At 36.3% G+C, this 21,361-nt stretch overlaps 2 protein-coding genes across 3 annotated transcripts; one reads left to right on the top strand and one right to left on the bottom strand.

The window, feature by feature from the left end:
- Window positions 1-2,972: 2,972 nt before the first annotated feature.
- On the bottom strand, window positions 2,973-6,515 carry LOC105179109 (BTB/POZ domain-containing protein At3g05675). The gene is made up of 2 exons (XM_011102705.3): window positions 6,282-6,515; window positions 2,973-4,584 (listed from the first exon to the last, which is right to left on the bottom strand). Exon 2 carries the CDS (start codon window positions 4,381-4,383, stop codon window positions 3,094-3,096), a length of 1,290 nt encoding a protein of 429 aa, XP_011101007.1. The 5' UTR covers window positions 4,384-4,584; window positions 6,282-6,515; the 3' UTR covers window positions 2,973-3,093.
- A 9,412-nt stretch (window positions 6,516-15,927) lies between these two features.
- Window positions 15,928-20,021, top strand: LOC105179107 (serine/threonine-protein kinase WNK8). Of its 2 annotated transcripts, XM_011102703.3 has the most exons (7): window positions 15,928-16,744; window positions 17,642-17,679; window positions 17,819-18,046; window positions 18,154-18,374; window positions 18,465-18,622; window positions 18,732-19,122; window positions 19,213-20,021. In XM_011102703.3, the coding sequence occupies exons 1-7, from the start codon at window positions 16,688-16,690 to the stop codon at window positions 19,914-19,916; spliced, it is 1,797 nt and encodes a 598-aa protein (XP_011101005.2). In that variant the 5' UTR covers window positions 15,928-16,687; the 3' UTR covers window positions 19,917-20,021. The 2 variants fall into 2 exon arrangements, with proteins under 2 accessions (XP_011101005.2, XP_011101006.2); XM_011102704.3 differs by lacking the exon at window positions 17,642-17,679.
- Window positions 20,022-21,361: the final 1,340 nt, after the last annotated feature.

The raw sequence follows: 21,361 nt of genomic DNA, 5'->3' as shown, positions 1-21,361 counted from the left end.
CGGCTCCGATAGTATAGGAGTAGTCCTCATTTTCGGCTCCTTCTTTTCTTGAGTTTTGACCCCTTTCTTATTTTACCCTAATTTTTTCAACTGATCGGTGAAGAAGATTAATTTGTGTAATTTTTTTTTTTTTTGCTTTTTATTTTATTATTAGTAATATGAAATTATTGATTTGTCCTTTTTCTTGGCCACAATGATTGCTGAAAATCTTAATCGATCTAAAATAGGGTTAATTATATTTTGTCATCTGAACTATAATCGATTTTTGTACTTTGGCATCTAAATATTTTTTGTGTCAACTTAACATCTCAACTTTACGAATTTTTATACTTTGTCATATAAATGTAATGAGCACAACAAATGAAATGACATTAGCAAATACTCATTTTGTTGACCTAATAATATTTTGTCATATAGTACATCGGGCCTGGTGCATTGGACAACATACTGAATGCTTCATGCAGCTGAAGTATAGGGGATGTCCAATATCCATTTAAGTTCCTCATCAATCTTGGGAGGCAGCTTCTTGGACATCTTAATCCCATGCCTCATGGGAGGAATCCTCGTTTGAATCTCAATCTTGAATCTCTTCAAGATTTTCTCAATATATGATGATTAGGTCAACCTTAATATCCTTCTAGATCTATCCCTATAGATTTTGATGCCAAGGATGTAAGAGGCCCCACCCATATCCTTCATGGACATTGTGTGGACAATCATGCTTTAGTATCACCCAACATCTCATCATTCTCAATGAGCAAGATGTCATCTACATAAAGCACAGGTTCGCAACCGCACTCCCTTTGATCTTCTTGTATACACAAGGATCAAATTCATCCTTGATGAAATCACAACCCTATATGACTTCATCCAAACGTGTGTTCCAACTTCGGAAAACTTGTTTGAGGCCATAAATGGATCTTCGGAGACGATAGACATTTTGTTCTTCTCCACCGGAAGTGAAACCCTCCAACTGATCCATGTAGATCTCTTCCTCAATGAAACCATTGAGAAAAGCCGTTTTCATGTCCATCTGCCATATTTCATAGTCACACCATGCTGCTATGACAAGCAGAATTCGAATGGACTTGGCCATGGCTACGGGCGAATTCAAGAAATTAATTTAATCCCTTTCTTTCAGAATTAATTCTAAATTAATTCCATCACGTTCCAGTAACAAGTATGTGACTTTTTAGGTTCATCCTCAGCTCGACTTGGGCGTGTTTGATCAACATAATTAATTAATTTATTTTCAATTAATTGATAATCAGAAATAGCACGTTATCATGGGTGGCCGTCTAGCAACAGTTCATGATACCAGAGACTAGGTGAATAGTAGTATGAATATTTAGGCTCCGAGTTCATATACGAGTATAGTTCTTCCATCAACCATCTCTTGACCTTGCCTAGGGCAAGGAGTTAGGCGTGGATTCTTATCCTGGACTAGGTATCTATACTCATAACTCGAGTGCAAGTTCACGCCACTGATTGTCCTAACCTTAGTCTAGAACATGGAATTTGTTGTTGATTATTATCCTAGTCTAGGCATTTATACTCATAACTCGAATGCAAGTTCACGCCACTGATTAACACGACAAACCTATCCCTTTCATTCAATTACTGTGGCCATATATTCTAAGGGCTTAAACGGGTCTCTGAGCGTATATGAGACGTTGTTGTCATAATATTGAAAGGGGATGGATTTTATCTTGAAATTTACTGTCCTCGCTAGCTAAAGATGTGCAGTGAGTCAAATTGAGTTAGCTTGACTCCGGATTGGTTGATACAAACTCGCATAGGACCGAATTGGTCCTGGATCGGTCCCAAATATTAATAAATGGGATCAACCAAGTTTAGTAGCCCAGGACCACCTGATCCTAAACCGAGCCTGAGTAATGTCTGTTGGGTCATTTTTTTCTTATAATAATATGTGATATATAATTTTTATTTTGTTATTCTAAGTTAACTATTTTAGTAGTTTTTTTATACTTCTAAATTTTTTATCTTTATTGTTGTATTGATAAGTTTAAATACTTTAAGTCATTAATACTCTTCATTTATTTTTTTAAAGTTTATTTGAAGTTATTTTTTAAATTATTATCATCTAAGGTTAGTATTACAAACTTGTTAGCCAAATTATTATTTAAATTTATTATATAGTCTTGAGAATTACTTTTTTTTAGTTATAATTTTTTGTATGATTGAAAGTACTAATTATTTATTTCATAATACAAAAATAAATTTATTATTTTTAAAAAATCCTCAATTTTATTTTAAGAAAACCAAGCACATTCGGGTTTCCACCAGAGCAATTCATGGACTAGGCTTGAATTTGAAAATGAACCTAATTAGACCCATTTAAAGGTCCAAAATCACTCTAGGATCAGCCATAAACAGTAGTAGATCGATTCTGCGTCGAACTTCTTCGAATTGATTCGTGCCATAAACAGTAGTAGATCGATTCTGCGTCGAACTTCTTCGAATTGATTCGTGTCGATCCTGAACTGGCCCAACTCACTGTGCATCTAGCCAGAGCTCTTGTTCTTCTCTCAAAATGTCCTTCGAAATGAGATAGGAGAGGCCATATTTATAAACTTTGGTGTTTATGATAAGTGATGAACTTTTACCATCTTGCGTCAAAAAAAAAAAAGGAAAAGAAAAGAACTTATACCATCTTGTCCGATGTCCCATTTGTGCTGAATTAAGTTTGGTAACTTTCTCAAGGGTGAAATGGTAATTTCACTTTTCAAATGAATGGATCTTGTCTTACCATTATGAAAGATTGAGTTAATTCCTCTATCCATGCGTCAAGATCTTGCCATTGCAGTCAAGTACCTCCCAACTAGCCAAACCATTGTGTTCCTGCTGGGCTTACCCAGCTCTTAGCTGAGTAAAGAGTCGACTTTATCATAATTCTGAGGAACTTTCATTGACATAAGCATGCATTAAGAAGGAAAAGACAATGAGGAAGCTGAAAGGAAATGAGCAGAGTGAAAAATCATGCTTAGCTCCAAAATCATACAGCAATGAGAACAGAAGCATGTAATCTCCTCTTAGAAAATTGATTACCAAGAAAAACAATGGACAGATAGATCAGAGGCTGACGGTGGTACTATCAACTTTGTCCATCAAGCCCCCAACTAATCTTCTCTTAGCAGACTTAGTTCTAAAGCACCATACCTCGAAAGCCTCGCTCAGATCGGGATATCTTAGCTGCTCGGCGTTCATCCAATCAGCAAGAATGTCAGCTTGATCATCAGATGGCAGTGCTGAAACTAAGGAAACCATTGCACCTTCAATGCTCTGGCACATATCTTCATCCATCTTGTAAGGAAATTCTGCATCTTTATCGCCCATCAAATCAAGAATAGGCTTCAGTTTTCTGATAAATGGAAGCCACGATTTTATCAGTTGGACACGGTGTGGAGCTGGTAGAATCACATTCCCGTATCCAACTGCATCGAGTACTTTTGAAGTCACTTCTACAAGTTTCAGTTTTAGACCCCACATACATTTGAGATTCTCGTCTTCGACGACCCGTAATATGGTTTCCGATATATCAATCCACTTCGAGACAAAATCATTCATTAGGCCCATCTTTAGCAGAACATTGCACATCCATTCAAGATCAGATAGAGATTGCAAAATTTTACACTCTGTGAACTTGCACATGCCAGATTCAAAAATCAAGGATAGTTCTCTTTCAAACGAAGAAAAAGTCTTGGACAGACCAGTTATCGTCTCTAATTGTACCTCGTTATCAGCTGTAACCAATGGCATGTCTGCATCATCCCCAAGCATGTACTCGACCTGTTCTTGGGCTGAGGTTCTAAGTTCGTCCCCGAAAGGAGGGGAAGGACCATCTATTGAAGTGGCGAAACGTATTGCTGAGATGAAAACACTCTTTGTGCCAACCAAATCCACTGGTTGGATTCTTGCCAATATGGGCATGGCAATTGGACCCAACCGTGAAACTACATCCAAAATTTCATCCTCTTCACTTTCTTCCCAAGGAACAGCCTCCAGGTACTGGACACAGCTGTGAACAACCGATTCACAATGTAAGTCTGCAGCAACCTGAAGAACACCAAGGGCCGACCGAACAGAGTCAAAGGAATCCGAAAGTGAGTCTGCTGGAAGATAAAGACACTTTAGAAGTTTCAGATGGTGATTATAATTGACCTCTGAGCACTCGATCTCTATACAAGTTTGAGAGCTCGGGTCTGAAAGTCTATCTGCAAAATACGTGCTCTTGCTTTTAAGGATAAAGGAATGTGAATGAAAGAGTTCTTGTCTTCCTATCCTATTTTTCAGGAGTACAATGATATCACTTCTGCACGAATCTCCAAATTTAATCAAGTCAGGGTCGTTGTGCCCGTCCATACATCAAATAGGAACCTCTAACTTTGCATGTTTCATGCAACTCCAAGCATGCTAGTTACAGTTGCATGTGACCGTGGAAGAAGAAATTGCAGACAGTTATACTAAAGTTGCATCATGGCATTTAATTTTGTCAGACAAAGCCCCCAAGGCTCGAGTATCTGCAACCTTGGTTAGACGCATCAGAAGTGACAGTCACAACACCTTGCATGCAGAAATACATCATCAATCACTTGACGATAGAAGTCCATAGGACTGCTAGTGCTATAACAGATAAGAGATTTGACAAGTGTTTTACATCTCATGAATTTCTTTCAGCTGTGCAATTTTAGACCAATATCACCAGTGAGGTGATTCTCTTTCCGAACAGAAAATGAATTTAATCTAATCCCCATTAAAATGACTCGGGGGGCCTGGAAAGCAATACCCCTCCAGTCCTTTGCCTATTAGCTGACAGGACATTGTTTTAGTTAACGAGCAAAGGACCAACAAAAATAAGAACACTCAGGAAAGTTAACTTATAATGAACGTCATGCAAATGCGACACTCGTGGAGAACAAAGCGACTATTGAATACATGGATGATGGATCCACACCCTGAACCCATGAGACATTAATTCAATAAATTAACAAGCCTGAATTTTTCTAAAAGATCCTGGATCTAGCTACTCAACTGACATGGAAGCCATTAAAACTCGAAACTGAAAACTGAATATCAAATGACCAAAAGTGAGCCTCATCCTTGAAATTGGTTTCAGAATAAGTGAGTTCTTGTGAAAGAGAAGCTGTTTGTGAGTAATGAATTTTGCTAGGTCTTTGTTGATGATCAGCTTTCTTTTTCGACCAAATGGGGTTGGTCTAACTGATTTTCCTGTTTCAATCCAATTAGGAACTTATCCTCCTCCACAAGACTAGATATCCACTCCCTAAATAATTTTATTTGACATAAGTCCCAGCTGTAGTCGTAGTCCATAGCCGGTCCACGACTAAGGTTTTGGCAGATGACCTAACAATAAGCCGAAGAGGAATTCCACTGGTATTTGCCCTTCTACCGAAATTCGGGCTGTATGCTAAAAACAGGCAGTTACTGCAGTCTGGGGGATTACCAATTCACAAGAATAAACTACAACTTCAGTATGTGGAAAAGGGCCAAAGGCTGGAAATAGCGGGGCCAGACAATGTCAAAAACGGCAATTGCAATTCCACAAAATGCTTTTTGTTTCATTGAATCTCAGCTCTCTTAGTCCTTAATTCTTCTTTTGTTTTTCAGTACAATGATCAAAATAGTCTTTCAAGATTCATTTCAGCAAGTCTGTTGGTCTGGTTTCTTTCTCCCCAATTCAATAACCCCATGCATTTCAGCAATATAGCATTCTTGTCAATTTTACCTTCTCCTCATACTCATCACAGAAGCTCACAGAGAGCAATACCATTGAAGCCCCTTAGGCGCGCTCTTCATAATTAAGTATTAGCAACGAAAATCACGGAAAGAAAGAAGCCCTTGAGAAATTACTTTACAATTTTCCTCCACCAAGATTTTTCCAAAAAATATCATATCATTAATTCACTTTATCAAATAGAAGGTAACAGAAAGACAGTCCAAGTAGAAATTAATAAGCGTAATTGCTTACGGAGATTTCATCTACTATTCACCTAATGAAACTCATTTTCAACAACACACGCACATGATAAACGCTTTCAATCAATCACACTCTTCACAGAAGTATACTCTAAATGGACACTTCTTTACTCAAGAAAACCGCAGAAACATCTGCTGCAGCTTCAGCTCAATACTTAAGAACTACTCTGAAACTAATAAATGCAACAAGAATCTAACAACTACCACTGAATCACCGCAAGAAACAAGATTCAAAGAAGAAGAGAAAAAGAAAAAGTTCTCACCTCACTTAACCCCAATATTTGCCAACAGAGTGGAGGATGAAGAAAACCTCAAAATCCAAAAGGAGATTGATTTTTCTGGCCAAGTGGGCTTCTTCCGATGATCTTGAATTGAAATGGGTTCAAAGCAAATTAGCAAAAAGCTTAGAGATGAAAGCAAGAAAATGGCGGACGAGGGTTTCGGACATGAGCTCTATTTTATGCTAAATTATGCTCTGAAGGATATAAAATTCATTTTTCTCATAAATATATCCTCACAATATCATGTTTTTCTTTCTGAAAAGAAAAAAGCGTCCTATGTTTCTTAGGTGTTTAAAATATAATAGTTTATCTTTTGATTTAAAAACTATTTTCTCAAAGTTAATATATTAATTAAAACATTATTTTCTGAAAAAATAAAAAAAAAAGAATTATTTGTTAATTCTCCTACGTAAATTAATCAGATGATTTCGGAGTACGACGTACATGTTTGCAACATTTAAAAATAAGTATTTATCAATTTTTGCTGAAAATAAATTAAAAGTTTTATTTTAACACAACTCAGTTTTTGAATTGTTTAAATAAATTCGACTTAAATCAAAATCAATAAACAACTCTCCTTTCAACTCATAAAATAAAAATTTATTAATTTTAAATTGTTTCGTCTAATACTCCAACTATTTTTTTTTTCCACATATTATTTTTTTATCTTTAGATATTTTTATTTTTTATTACAATTTTTTTAACAATTTAACGCATGCTTGCAATAGGTCCCACTTTATTGTGAGAATAAGCAAAGAAAATTGTAACTTAAGTAATAATTAAATTAAAAATATTTAAAAATAGAAGTAAAAAGTACGGAAAAATAAAGTTGAAATTGGAGGACACTTTATTCAATTTATTTTTTAATAATAAACTGAGAGTGTCATATGCCACTGCGTGACAGCATATGCCCATAGCAGGTGACAAATGATTTGTCATTACACATCTGTTCTTGATTTTGATTGGTTGATTCACTCTTCAATTAATATCTGATTCTTGGATTAAGACACTATTACTTTATGGCAAGTTGCTTTTCCTTTATTTAAATTAGAAATGTAATCAATTATGGGAATGAGAAAAAAACAAGAAGAAAATCACCCACTTGCCACATCAATGAGTATTAATGAAAAATCTTAAATATTGTCTGGCAGGATTTTATAAACTCAGAAATGATTTCATAAAATATTTAAAAATCTATTAAATGAAGAATGAAAGTAATCACTAGAAAAAAAAAGACTTTTCGTTATGATTAACTGGATAAATTACATTTTTTATCCTATAAGTGGATCTGTTTCTACTTAATCCCACACTCAAGCTAATTCACACATTTAGTCTCATATGTGGTTTAACAACAACTGACAGATTAAGCAGTTGCCGTTAAGTTTTGAACGGAATACCCCCTTTGGTTCTCAAATTGAAAGAAAAAAAATCATGTATGGGACTAAATGTGCGAATTGGCTTGAGTATGGGATTAAAATTGGAAATAGGTCCACTTTATGGGACCAAAAATGTAATTTACCCTAATTAACTAAATATAATTAAAAATAAAAAATTAAAGCAAATACTAATTAATTACTGTAAGCAACGGTTACTAGTTGTTGTTTCTACAAACAAAGTCAAAATATTAGTTGCAATTAAAAGAACCATAACAAATATTTTGATCACAGGTAAAATCATGCTATATGATCATAATTCTTGTCAAAACTTAAGTTTCATGCATCGCTTTGTTTAACCGTGATAAATAATATTATTTTATTATTAATTTTTAAGTAGTAGTGATTTATAGTGTAGCAAGTAATTGAATTTTTTTTTAGTAGTAGTCCCCTTATTGAGAGATTCCCACAGGGTCCACGTATGCTTGGGCTTCGGACGACGGACAAGCTCAGCAGTGTTATTATAGAGGGGCAATGGCATTGGCCTCTCGTTATGGATATTGGGTGCTTGGAGATTTTGCATGCATTGCCAATAATTCATGGCGAGACAGATCGCATTATTTGGCGATTTGAGACGGGACGACCTACAGTTACATCTCTTTACATGCTATTGGACCCACCGGGACCCAAGATAGGTTGGTGTTCACTACTCTCGGGTTCTCTGAAGATCCCCAGGCATAATTTCATCTTATGGCTTACGATTTTGGGGAAACTATCCACAACTGATAAATCATGGCTATCATACCTAGGCGCCTGTATATTATGTGATGAGGGCGCAATGGAGACACATACTCATATATTCTTTTGATGCCGTTATGCCAGAAGTTGCCTAACAGTGATTCGATGGATAGTTCGGTTTGAATGGCCTAATAGAGAGTGGTCACGAGATGTTGAGTGGGCTGCAAGGAAATGGAGAGGAAAACATATGATTAACTTGGTTTATCGTGCACTCCTAGTTGCTTGCATTTACCACATTTGGAGGGAACGAAATTTGAGACGCTTTGAGCATACGGAGCTACCACCGAATATAATAGCCACCATTATTGTGGAAGATATTAGACAGAGGATTATTAGTATTAATTTATCTCGTTCTGTTAGTTCATGTGTGTTATATAGATTATGACGTATCCCTTGGCCTGTTGAGGGAGAAACCACCAGTTGAGCATTGTTGTACTGTACGATCTTATTTTATTAATGAAACTTACATTTATCCAAAAAAAAAAAGAAATTTGTAATTTATACTTAATATTTCTATTAAATATTTATAATTTTAAATTGTATTAATTATAAAATTATCTTCTTATAAGATAAGAAAATTTTATTTTTTAAAGAAAAATAATATTTTATCCACTTTAAAAAATATTTTATAAATTGATAGGACTGTTATTCCTTTTATTTATTTTTTTACATAAATTTAGCGGAAAAGTGGTTTATGGGGCTCTTTAATTAATCTTTTATTATTGGAACATATCAATATTAGTTTTATTGCGAGTTCGTTTTCCATTATTAAGAATAGAAATTAATTTTTTGCTAAAAAAATAGAAATTAATTCTGAAAAATAGAAAAATAAATAAAGACAAAGATAGTGATCATGTCCTATGATTTGGTCATGGATTCGAATCGCTTGAAAGGTAGAGGGAATCAATATTAATTTTTTTTACATTAAAAAAAAAAGAAAAAAATATAATGACAAAGATAAAGATAGTGGGCTGAAGTTCGGCCGACAGCGTATGCTCAACTTTGATAACTCCAACACCTAATGCTGAAAAGCGGTCCATCCACTTTCTATCTCCATTTGGTTTTAATAGAAAGTCTTAAGGCTCCGTTCGGTTACGTCAGAGAAAGGCAGAGTGGAAAGAATAATAATTTGTTTTATTAATTTTAGAGACTATTATTTTATGATATCAAGAAAAATAAACTTCAAATCCTGCGTTTGGTACAAATAAAATAAATTTTGCAAGAAAGATTAATTTTTGAAATGTCATCAATTAATCATTTTTCATCTTCATTTTGTCATAAAAAGAAATATTAATTGTTAAAAAATTAAAGAAAATTATAAATAAAATATGCATCAAACAAGAATAAGAATGATTTTTCTAAATGTTACTATTTCAAATAAAATGAGTTTATTTTTTAAATAAATTATCTATTTAATTGTAATTTTGATCTTCTAAGTTTAAGGAATTTGTAATTTCAGCCCTCTAACTTTGAATGTAGTAATTTTGGCTCTGTGTCTTTCAACTATTAATAAGTTTGATCCTTAAGCCCAATTAATAACTATTTTGTCCTTCTAATGATAAAAGCCCCATAGTCTAACCACATACTCTTAGTCAGACCTGTTTAAAAAGGTGACCAAAAAGTTAATTGGATTGGCTTTTGGAAACTATTTAGCAATATTTATGAATGTGATATTATCTTGATGAATGTAGTAAGCATTCATCTTTGGTACTCGTGTTTGTTGTGCTTACTATTTATATTGAACGATATTTTAATATCACAACAAATGCCCACAAACTAATTAGATAATCTATGTAGTTAGATTAAGCATTGGATGACAACTGTGGGACCAACTTCTGAGATTTAGTTCGAAACATTCCAAATCGAGGATCTCGATACTGAGCATCAAGAGTCCTATGGAGACTTGCACTAAGTATTGCATTCATTAGATGAGTGTCGTGTTTCATCAACGACAAACATTAGACGTCCATACAATTTTAGTGGATTAGTTGACAAGGTTGTTAATTGATTTAACTGACTCACATGAATCATCATATGAAAATCTTGGAGGTTTGGTCGGTATGAATTGAATTTTTGCTCCAATAGTATGGGATTAGTTCTCGGACATGAGGAATCATGAGAGTTGCATGCATATGATGGCTATATCTTAGATCTGGTGAGAGATGGCAATGTCTTTGATGTGATCGTTATAAACCTTATCTAGTGTAGTCGGAGTATTTAGTAAGGATGGTGGATCTCAAGATAGAATCCATCCCCTATCAGTATATGATGGATACATCTCCTATGCGCTCTAAAATGGCTTAAACTCTCTAAGTCTATAGTTATAGTGATTGGTCGAATAGAAAATAGTTTCCTATGTTAATCAATAGTAAACTCATCTTGAGTATTCAACATAGTTTTTTGGTTACAAGATGGGAACCAACACCTAATTCCATACCCTAGACTAAGGCCAAAAGATGGTAGACGAAAGGACCGTACCTGTATGAATTCGGGAGCCTAAATATTCATGTCAACATTCACCTAGTCTCTAGTACCATAGACTATTGATAGATGGCCACCAATGGTGGCGGGCATTTCTAATTAATGGTTAATTAAAAATAATTAATTAAATTAGATTTAATTAATTATTTCTATTGGACACAAAACAACTTTAGTTGAGGGTGAATCTAAAGACTCCAACATAAATCACTATAGAATTAGTAGAATTAATTTAAAAATAATTCTAGAAGAAATGAATTTAATTGAATTAAATTAATTTTGAGCTTAATACCTTTATATTAATTGAATTAATTTATTGAGTTTGGTTTAATTAATTGATTGGATCAATTAGTTAGTATTTGAACTTATGTTTATTTAATTGAATGAAATAAACTTTTGGATTTCTATAAGGTTTTAAATTAATTAGATTAATTTGAAATCCATGGATATTGGTTGCACTTTATTTAATTTGATTAAATCAAGAGCAATAAAAATCCGTCCATGGTTTAAAGTCCAAGCCAAAGGTTGAAGCAAGTTGAGAAGGAGTTTCAACATCTCCACATGAGAAAGCCATGATGGCTTAGTGGTGGATATAGTGTGCATGTGTATGTATTGTAGTTATCTTAGAAATAACTTGTAGTTTTTGAATTTGGAATTCATTCTACACACTACACACATGTGTTTTCTAAACTCCTTGGCTTGCATAACACCAAAGCCACGAAAATTTTCTCATCTTTTCTCCATAGTATACCTTGAGTCCCGGCGGGTGTAATATATGATATAGCGATATAACAGTGAGACGTCCATTCGTATCTCGCCAATGAACACGATCATCGTCTCCATGGATTATGGGCAAATTCTATACAATCTCCAAACATGTCCGTGAAGAGGGCCAGTGCCAATGCCCATCCATAATGACCCTATTAAGTTTCTCCGAGAGTCCAAAACCAGTGAGTTGCGGGCCACGTGAGAACCTTTGAATAAGTGGTCTGAGGGGGCGCCACAGGTCCTGCCACAAATAGAAGGCAGCTCCATCACCCACTTGGTAATCCACCAATGGTCGAATAACAGTACGTAGGCGAAGGTGTTTTCTCCAATCCCACGAACCTCCATGCTCAGGAATTGTCCAAATGGACCTGTCACGCAAGCGCCCATGGTACAACCACTCCACCCATATGGGTGTTCTATCACAATGAATCACAGCGCATAATTTCTTACTCATTAAGGCACGGTTAAGAATAGCGATGTCTCGTAAGCCCTGTCCTCCCTTTGCAGCTAGCTTACATACATCCCTCCATATATACCTTTGCATAGCCCCCACTAGTAGCACCTTTCCATAAGAAGGAGCGCAATCTCTTCTTGATCTCCCTTATAACACCTTTAGGTAGAATGAAGCAGAAGCCCACTAGATACTCAAAGCCATGAGAACGGATTTAATAATCTAAATCTGTCCCGCAAATGATAATATCGTACCCTCCCAACCATAGATGTGACTATCAATTTTTGCCAATAGAGGTTGGCAATCCGCTATTGATAGTCTGAAAGAGATTAGAGGAAGCCCCATGTATCGCATTGGTAAATGCCTGTCCTGAAACCCGAGCGCTGCTAATAACTGGTCTCTCATCCCGTGTGCCGCTCGTGATAAAATGAGATGGCTCTTTTGCACATTAAGCCGAAGTCCAGATAACTCAGCCAATCGATCCAGACCCCATTTAAACACCCCAATGGAGTCCATATCAGCTTTACAGAAAAGTAGTACATCATCGACAAATCCAAGCTGAAATAATTTAGATGGTCCACATTCCCAATGAAAGGAATAGCATGTCCTGATCAATCAATTGAAGTAAGAGTAAATGAAGTACCTCCTTCACTAAGACAAATAGGTACGGTGACAACGGATCTCCCTATCGTAACCCTCGTGACCCTGCGAAGAAACCGTGTGGTTTTCCATTAAAACCAAACGAGAACGAGGGTGATGTAATACACTCCTCCACCCATCGAATGAACTGTGCAGGGAACCCAAATAGGTGCATAATTGCTAGGAGGAAATCCCATTCTACCGTGTCATAGGCTTTTCGAATGTCCACTTTAAGCGCACATCGTTGGGAAAGTCGTGCTTGATTGTATCCTATAAAGAGTTCTTGTGCTAACATAATATTGTCGCCTATACTGGAATTTGGAACAAAAGCCGCCTGACAGGGGCTTATCAATTTATCCAAAGTCAAACTCAATCTCTGAGCAAGAATTTTTGCAATAATCTTATAGAGGACATTACAACAAGAAATAAGGCGAAAATCTGTGACCATCATAGGGGAGTGTACCTTAGGGATTAATGCTAGAAGTGTGATGTTGATTTGCTTTAGCATCCTGCCTGATGCAAAGAAGTCTAGAATAGCTGACATGACTTCTGTTCCCACAATCGGCCAGGCTGCTTTGTAAAACCCGAAAGAATATCCATCAGGTCCCGGTGCCTTGTCATCTATGATGTCAAAAACGGCCTGCTTGACTTCATCGGCCGTAACTGGTTTGAGGAGAAGCTGGGTGTCCTCCTCAGTCAGCACATGTCTCGTCCATGGTCTCAAGTACCCAATATTGATTGTCTATTGTCTTTGTACCCCTCCTAATAGAGCTTGGTAAAAGGAGATAAACTCATGAATAACCACTCCTAGCTCTGTATAGGTGTTCCCTTGCTCGTCATTGATCTGTAAGATCCTCCGAGCAGTTCTTCTTTGGGCTATTTTGCGAAAGAAGACTTTCGAGCATTGGTCCCCTCCCTTCATCCACTGCTGCATCTTTGTCCGTTGTTGTAGCATGCCTTGGCGTATACCATCCAATAGCACCTGTTGCAGTAGGAGTAATAGTTCGTCTTTCGATCCATAATCAGTAATGTTTAGGCTATCTCAAGAAAACCTTTTGCTAGCTGAACATTGCGCGAAAGGTCACCCTTATTTCTCCTCTGCTGCCTGAAGACAGGCTTTAAAGCCTTAAGTTTCCATGTAACAGCATACATAGGCACGCCTACAATAGCATGTTACCAGACATTCTGCACACTATGGATAAAATTCGGTGAGAGAGTAAGGTAGTTATCAAATCTAAACATACCTCCAAGCTCCATCTACCTATCCCCATTCAATACAAACGGCAAGTGGTCCGAAGTCTGGTGCAAGAGACTAGTGTAGCACAATGTGGGGAATCCTGTGAGCCATGTATCATTAATAAGTATCCAGTCTAGTCACTTACATAGACTACGCGAAGTCGTGTTGCAATTATGCCATGTATACCATTCACCCTGCATAGGAAGTGAATGCAAAGCAGTTGACTGAATACATGCATTAAATTCCTCCATGGCCATCCTTATGTCTCCAGAGATGCCACAGACCTCACTGAGATCACGTACTACATTAAAGTCACCCCCCGCTAACCACGGCTTATTCATCGACTGATTACCTAATATATTTAAAGATTCCCGTAATTGACGTCGATCAATAACTTCAATAGCACCATAAATAACTATAGTAAGCATCGGTTCGTTGCATGCACGTACAATCACACGACAGTGTATAAACTGGGATCCCAGATCAAGTACATTAACATCAATGAAATCATCATACCGTGCTATCCATATACGATTCCCAATAGTCCCATTGTCAACAAATCATTTCCACTGAGGTAAAATAACAGCCTGTATACGAGATACATTATTCCCACGTACCCGAGTTTCCAAGAGTCCAACAAAATATAACATGAACTCAGCCACTAGGTCCTTCAAAGCCAGCTGGTGGTCCCTCTTGTTCAGGCCACGAACGTTCCAGAATGCAGCATTCAACATAGGTCACCACTAATGGGGTTGTTGATATTAGGACCCCTCATAGATATTTCTGGATCATCAATGAAGTTTAATGCGTCAAATGAATTGAATATAACTACTTCCTTACCCTTATTTCTTCCCTCCATGCTGATTTGCTCGCTGGGAGGCTCACGAGCAACTAGCGGCTGCAAGGAAGCATCAACCGATTCCCTAATGGGCTGGGTATGTATATGTGTTTATGTGTGTGTGTATATATATAGGTAATAAATTTAGCCCTTTTTAAAAGGGTATTTACAATGTTTTTTTTTTTTTTCAAAATCATTTTCGGCGTCTTCTTGCATAACATTATATCTTTAAAAAAAATTATTATTTTGTTTTTGCTCCCTCTCAGTTATGTCTTTTCATCTTCATTATCTACTTCTTTCATCATAAATACTCTATCTATATTCTTTCATCATAAAATTATTTTTGGATATTTCGTCATTTTGCTTTCTCCATGTTTCATAAACTATTTTGGTTTTTCTTCCACCAGATATTTCTCTCTTCTTTCTTTTACATGTTTTCTTTCCATATTTAGTAGTTAAATAAATTAATTCATTACAAATATATTTTTCAAAATGCTCTCTCTTTATTTAAGAAAATGTACAAAGATATGAAGGGTGAATAGCAAGTTACATATTCAAAATGAACATATTATCCATCTATAAAAAATATATAACAATTTATCTTCCTATACTTTTTAAAATGAAACAATTTACCTTCTTAAAAAAGGGGGTAAATTGTTATATTGTAAAAAATACAACGGAATTGCTATTTATTTTTTCATGATGGGATAATTTGCTCATTTGCGATATCACAAGAGGATTGCTTATATTTTTTTCAAGATATAAACAATAGAAAGATTTTTTATTTCTTGCTTTTTGACTTTTAAAAAAGTGATATACACACATCAATTATATATACTACTCACTATAATATATCATTTTTTAATTTTAAAATTTATTTTTTTAATAAAATTCAATTCATTACTGCATGGTACAATACATTCAATTTAAAATCAATAAATATATTAAAAAAATAAATTATGTACCCATATTTGTAAGATAATCCCATCAACTTTTAATTATAAAGCGTGAATCTCAGCAATCGAACAAGTTGGACGACAATTTCAAAATTCAATAAGATGCATGAGTTTGATGAAAACGCCAGTCTGAAATAATGATGGCATTTGCCTATTATTGCACAAACAAATCTTGAGGACTCGTCATTACAGCATTCACGCGATTAAGTTCGAAGGCTCAAAGTCACGAGTTCAGCTTTTCCATTCAATTCTGTTCAACCCTTTACCCCCAAAATCTCTCACTTCACACCGTTTTCCATGTTTCAATCTTTGCATTATCAAATCATCATCAGATCCCTTGTATTATCGACAATCTGAAAGGATTTCTTGAGCCCAATTCTTATCTAGAGTTTTATTTACCTCAATTTCTTGTTCTTTTTTCATTTTCCATGATGATTGAAGGGGTTGCAGGATTTCTGGGTTCTCATATTATCCCCTAATTCTTGGCCCCTGCGAATTTTCGGTTTATTTTTTTGTTTGTTTTTTTCTTTTTTTGTGTTTTGTTTTGCGGTGATTGTTGTTTGACAGTTGAAGGATTCATTAAATGAGATGGGAGGTGTGACTGGAGGAGAAGTGAATTCGAGTTCTTCGTTGCGTTCGCCGCAGTTGAACTTCTTTGGATGCCCATTTCGATTTGGATCGGGCATTACTTCATTTTCCGTCGCCTGTGAAGCTTTCTCAGATTGTCGCCTTCTGTAACGCGGATCGTAATTGTACAGTTTGATTTGGTTTTCTTTTCCATTTTCCCCCCTTTTTGTGAATATCTGTTATGACTTGTCGGAATAATTAGCGTTGGATTGAGAAATCTGAAATGGAGACTGCCGAGTCTGATGCTGTCGAAATATCCCCAGACGGGCGGTATATTCGGGTAAAGTTCTTTCCTTTCTCTTACTTTTGTCTTGGCAGTCTTTGTATTGTTATTGGTTGATGCTACTTTATTGGCTTTATAAAAGATGAATCTATCAGCTGATGTGATTTTCAAATCGCTGCATGAGTTATTTAAAGGGTGAATTTTTCATGAAAATGTTCTTCATGATTTAGATTTATTCCTTTGCATGCCATTCTTCGGAGGTTCAAGAACTAAAGACCCCTATTGTATAGTAATTGAAAAGAGCACATATAAGTAATACCTTTAAAGTTTGTTCTAACTAATTAGCAATTTCTGTACTACAATGTGTTTTGAAATGTCAATAGATTTTGAAAAAGGGTTATACACAAGGGTGGTTTAGATGTCAGAATGTCAAATATGGCACTGACAGAAGTGTAAGATTGGAAGGTCAGGGCAGATAATTGAATGTGTCATTTGGCTGGTTACTGTCATTTGTCCCTGTAGATAAGAAATGGGTTTTGCTCATTCTATGATTCATCCACTCTATGTAAATATAATTTCTACGGCCTATTGCTGTAAAAATATGAATGTATTGTCAGTATTTTACTGAAAACATGTAGAAGAATGTTCTATTATTTGAAAGACAGAAGAATAACATATGGGAAGCCTGAGTTTTATATGCAAGTATGGTTTGGTCCAATCTGCCTTCTGCCCCACCATCATCCATTGGCAGATGTGAAAAAACACTGACAAACAACCAAATGGCCCCTGGATGATGGAAACCAACAAAGTGTCTCCTGCTTCAGTCACGCAGTGAAAAGGGCATTATGTCTAATGACGTGCTAATTTGTGCATTTGCTCATTTTGTTAGTTTCAGTGATATTTGTTAATCCATTTGCCTTTAGTTCTTTTACCTTTTTCTTTTTCTTCCTTCAGTACAATGAAATCCTGGGGAGAGGAGCATTCAAGAATGTGTATGCTTCCTGGACTGTCTTCTGTTTTGTTTTTCTATTTATTCTGTAGAATGGATTACTCCCACGTTTGAAATATTTAAGCAGATTCTATTATTAACTTCCTGTGAAAATATTTACTTGTGCTTGTTCCTGTCTTTAGTTACAAGGGGTTTGATGAAATTGATGGCATAGAAGTTGCTTGGAATCAAGTAAGCATTGAGGATGCGCTGCAGTCGCCTGAACATCTGGAGAGGTTATATTCTGAGGTTCATCTGTTGAGGACACTGAAACATGAAAATGTCATTAGGTCATATGCCTCTTGGGTGGATGATGAGAACAAAACCATTAACATGATCACTGAATTGTTCACTTCAGGCAGCTTGAGGCAGTGAGTTCTCTCATTTTGTCTCAGATTGTTCTCATTCTTCTTATGGTATTGCGTTTTCATGTTCATTTGCTTAGTACTTACTAAAGTTTGTTTTCTTTTTTGTTTAGGTATAGAAACAAACATAAAAATGTTGATATGAAGGCCATCAAGAACTGGGCCAGGCAGATCCTTCGAGGTTTAGACTATTTGCATGCTCACAATCCTTGTATTATTCATAGAGATTTGAAATGTGACAATATCTTTGTGAATGGGAACCATGGAGAACTTAAAATTGGAGATCTTGGATTGGCAACAATAATGCAACGACCTACTGCAAGAAGTGTCATTGGTAATTGGTCTACCTGAAAGGAATGAATCTTTTATTCAGTCATCATTTTCCTTTATTGTTTTACATTCAGCTATATGTTATTTCCCACAGGTACACCTGAGTTCATGGCTCCAGAGCTCTATGAGGAGGAATACAATGAATTGGTGGATATTTATTCCTTTGGGATGTGTATGCTAGAGTTGGTTACCTGTGAATATCCGTACAGCGAATGCAAAAACCAAGCGCAGATATACAAGAAGGTTACATCTGTAAGTATTACATGTTCCTTCTTATATCGTAGATATATGGTTATTAGCAATGTCCTAAGATGCGTCTTTTCACATTGGTGAAGTGATTATCCTATTGTTAATATTCTAGGGCATAAAACCAGCTGCTTTTGGGAAAGTAAAGGACCCTGAAGTAAGGCGGTTCATAGAGAAGTGTTTGGTTCCAGCATCGCAGAGGTTGAGTGCTGCTGAGCTCTTGAAAGAGCCATTCGTTCTGTATGAACATTCCAAGGATTTTACTTATGGTCCTCCGCAGTTATCACCCAAATCATTAAACTCACTAAGATCAGATTGTCCCTCCATGGATCTGGACCCTTCTTGCAAAAGGCTGTCGGGTAGCACTTGTCCTGAAAGTATGAGTGAAACTTCAATGTCGATTCTTGAACTGCACAAATGTACTGAGAGAAATGAGTTTACCTTGAAGGGGGAAAAGTATGATGATAGTTCAATCTCCCTAACTTTGCGGATTGCGGACTTTTCTGGTATGTAATTCTTACTTCAGAGCCATCCCTATTGAATATGCTTTACTCTCCACCTTAGGACATTGTTCACAAAGAAAATGTTTATAACAGGTCGCGTCAGGAATGTTCACTTCATCTTTTATCTTAATGCTGATACTGCACTGTCAATTGCTGCTGAGATGGTCAATCAACTTGACTTGTGCAAAGATGATGTTGCTTTCATAGCTGAGCTGATTAACAGCTTAATTTCACAATTTACGCCTTGTTGGGGAATGTCATCTGGAAGTTTGAGTGGATCAAAGAGGTTGCTTGAGGGCTCTCCTACACTTTATAATGAACAGGTTGTACCAAATAGGAACCATTGTTCGCATAGCATTCATGGTAAAGAATCTGGTGAGATGGGTGTTTATCCAGAGTTCGCCGGATCAAAGAATACCAGTACTGCAGAATCAGTCGGAGCGTCTTTTCACACTGATCCATCAACTTCAGATGCTATGCACAAGAATGATTCCCAATTGGTTCACCATGACATTGAGAAATACAAAACAAGCAACGGGCATTCTCAGATCAGTGAAAGTGTGAAGAACTCGCTAACCAGCTGTGCGGGCTCATGGATTACTGCATCAACCAATATGAGCTTGAGCATTTCTTCTCTCTGTCTGACTGACAAAGAGAATGAATTATGTGACGATCTTAAGGTAGAGCTTGATGCAATTGATTTGCAATATCAGCAGCGATGTCGTGAACTTCTTAAGATGAGGGAGTTAGCTATTGAGAATGCCAAAAAGAAGTGGATCATGAAGAAAATATCTTGATGTATAACCAGCAATTGAACTTTATTTCTTGGGTTGAGAATCTTGGTTTTTTCTTGTTTAAACCATTGCATTACTGTTTTATGGAAAGGTGTGATTCTCACTAAATTGACGAGGCCGACATCTGAAGACCATTGGCTTTTTATTTCCCTATCATTGTGGCAATCTCCGGTGGTCATAAAATGTGGCTGTAGAATGTTGAACAAGATAAGCATTACCAAGCAAGCATGTCGACTCTTAAAACATCTTGCTTGCGCAGACAGATGCATACCATTTTTCTTTCTTTCTTTAGTTGTTTTTATTTACGACAGTTAAGAATGGAAAACCAAATGGGAAAACCACTTGAATTGTTCTCCTTGTGGGCTTGGGAACAACTTCCTGATAAAGCCAAGTTGCTGAAGATGCAACTCACGTTTGGTAGCATTTTTAGAACGACCCTTTATTTAGAAAATGTATTTGTCGCTTACTGCTTTCTGAAAAGACATTTGCCCCCTCAAAAATAAAAGTAAAGTCATTTGCCGTTTTAGTAAAAAGCAAAGGTGGCAAATGAGTGTATTAGTGTGAGTTTGTTTAAACGAGTTGGGTTTACAAAATGGACCGGGTCTAATACGCTTTGAAATGAATGGAATGGACTCCCGAGTTAAAATGAATGGATCAAATACAAGTTTGGCTGAAAAAATGATAATTTTAGTATGATTTGGATTCAACCCATATCGCCAACAAGTTCATCAATTTTCAATTTCTATTTTTTTAATTATAAAAATATCGATAACAGGGACACAATTGGTTAACTCTAACTTCTTAGTAATGCATGAATTACAACTAGTAATTTGTGTCACATTTATGTCGGTGCATAAATTACTAGTATTATTTAAAATAAGATATATATATATTATTAAATAAAATATATAAGTCAATATCAAATTTATAAAAAGGTGGTGACCAAAAAAGAAAAATTAATAACTATTAAAAGATTATGAGAAAATGAGAAGTTAGATATATAGTATAGAATGTGATGTGTGTGCCTGAGGTTGTCCAACCCAGAATGACATGGGTGTTTGGGGTAGCCCAGCCCACAGTTCGTCTAGGCAATCCTAGAAAGCCCAGGTAGTCCAAGAGGCCCAGGAACAAAGGAAGAGACCCAAGACACCCTATGATTCGAACCATAGTTAAAGCCCAACAAACCTATGCATGTGGCAGCCCGCACTCCACCGTGGCATCCAGTTGGCCTAGATGTCAGCAGCCACCTCGGACCACATCAGCTCAAAGACGCATACGTGAGCGAGGAAAGACTCCTTGGTGGTTAGAACTCGCAGGTGTGGGGTCTCCCAAGCTGAAGGAGACTCCTACTAAGGCACATCCAGCCACGGATAAGGATTGTTTATCCCTTATCCAACCAACTCACTCGATTTTCTGGGAGCAGGATAGACCCCTCGCAGACGGGGACA

The sequence above is a fragment of the Sesamum indicum genome, linkage group LG6 (assembly GCF_026168435.1).
Source record: "Sesamum indicum cultivar Baizhima isolate 11 linkage group LG6, ASM2616843v1, whole genome shotgun sequence".
NCBI lineage: Eukaryota > Viridiplantae > Streptophyta > Magnoliopsida > Lamiales > Pedaliaceae > Sesamum > Sesamum indicum.
The sequence above is the reverse complement of the archived record's forward strand: the minus strand, read 5'-3'. Positions and strand labels throughout refer to the sequence as shown.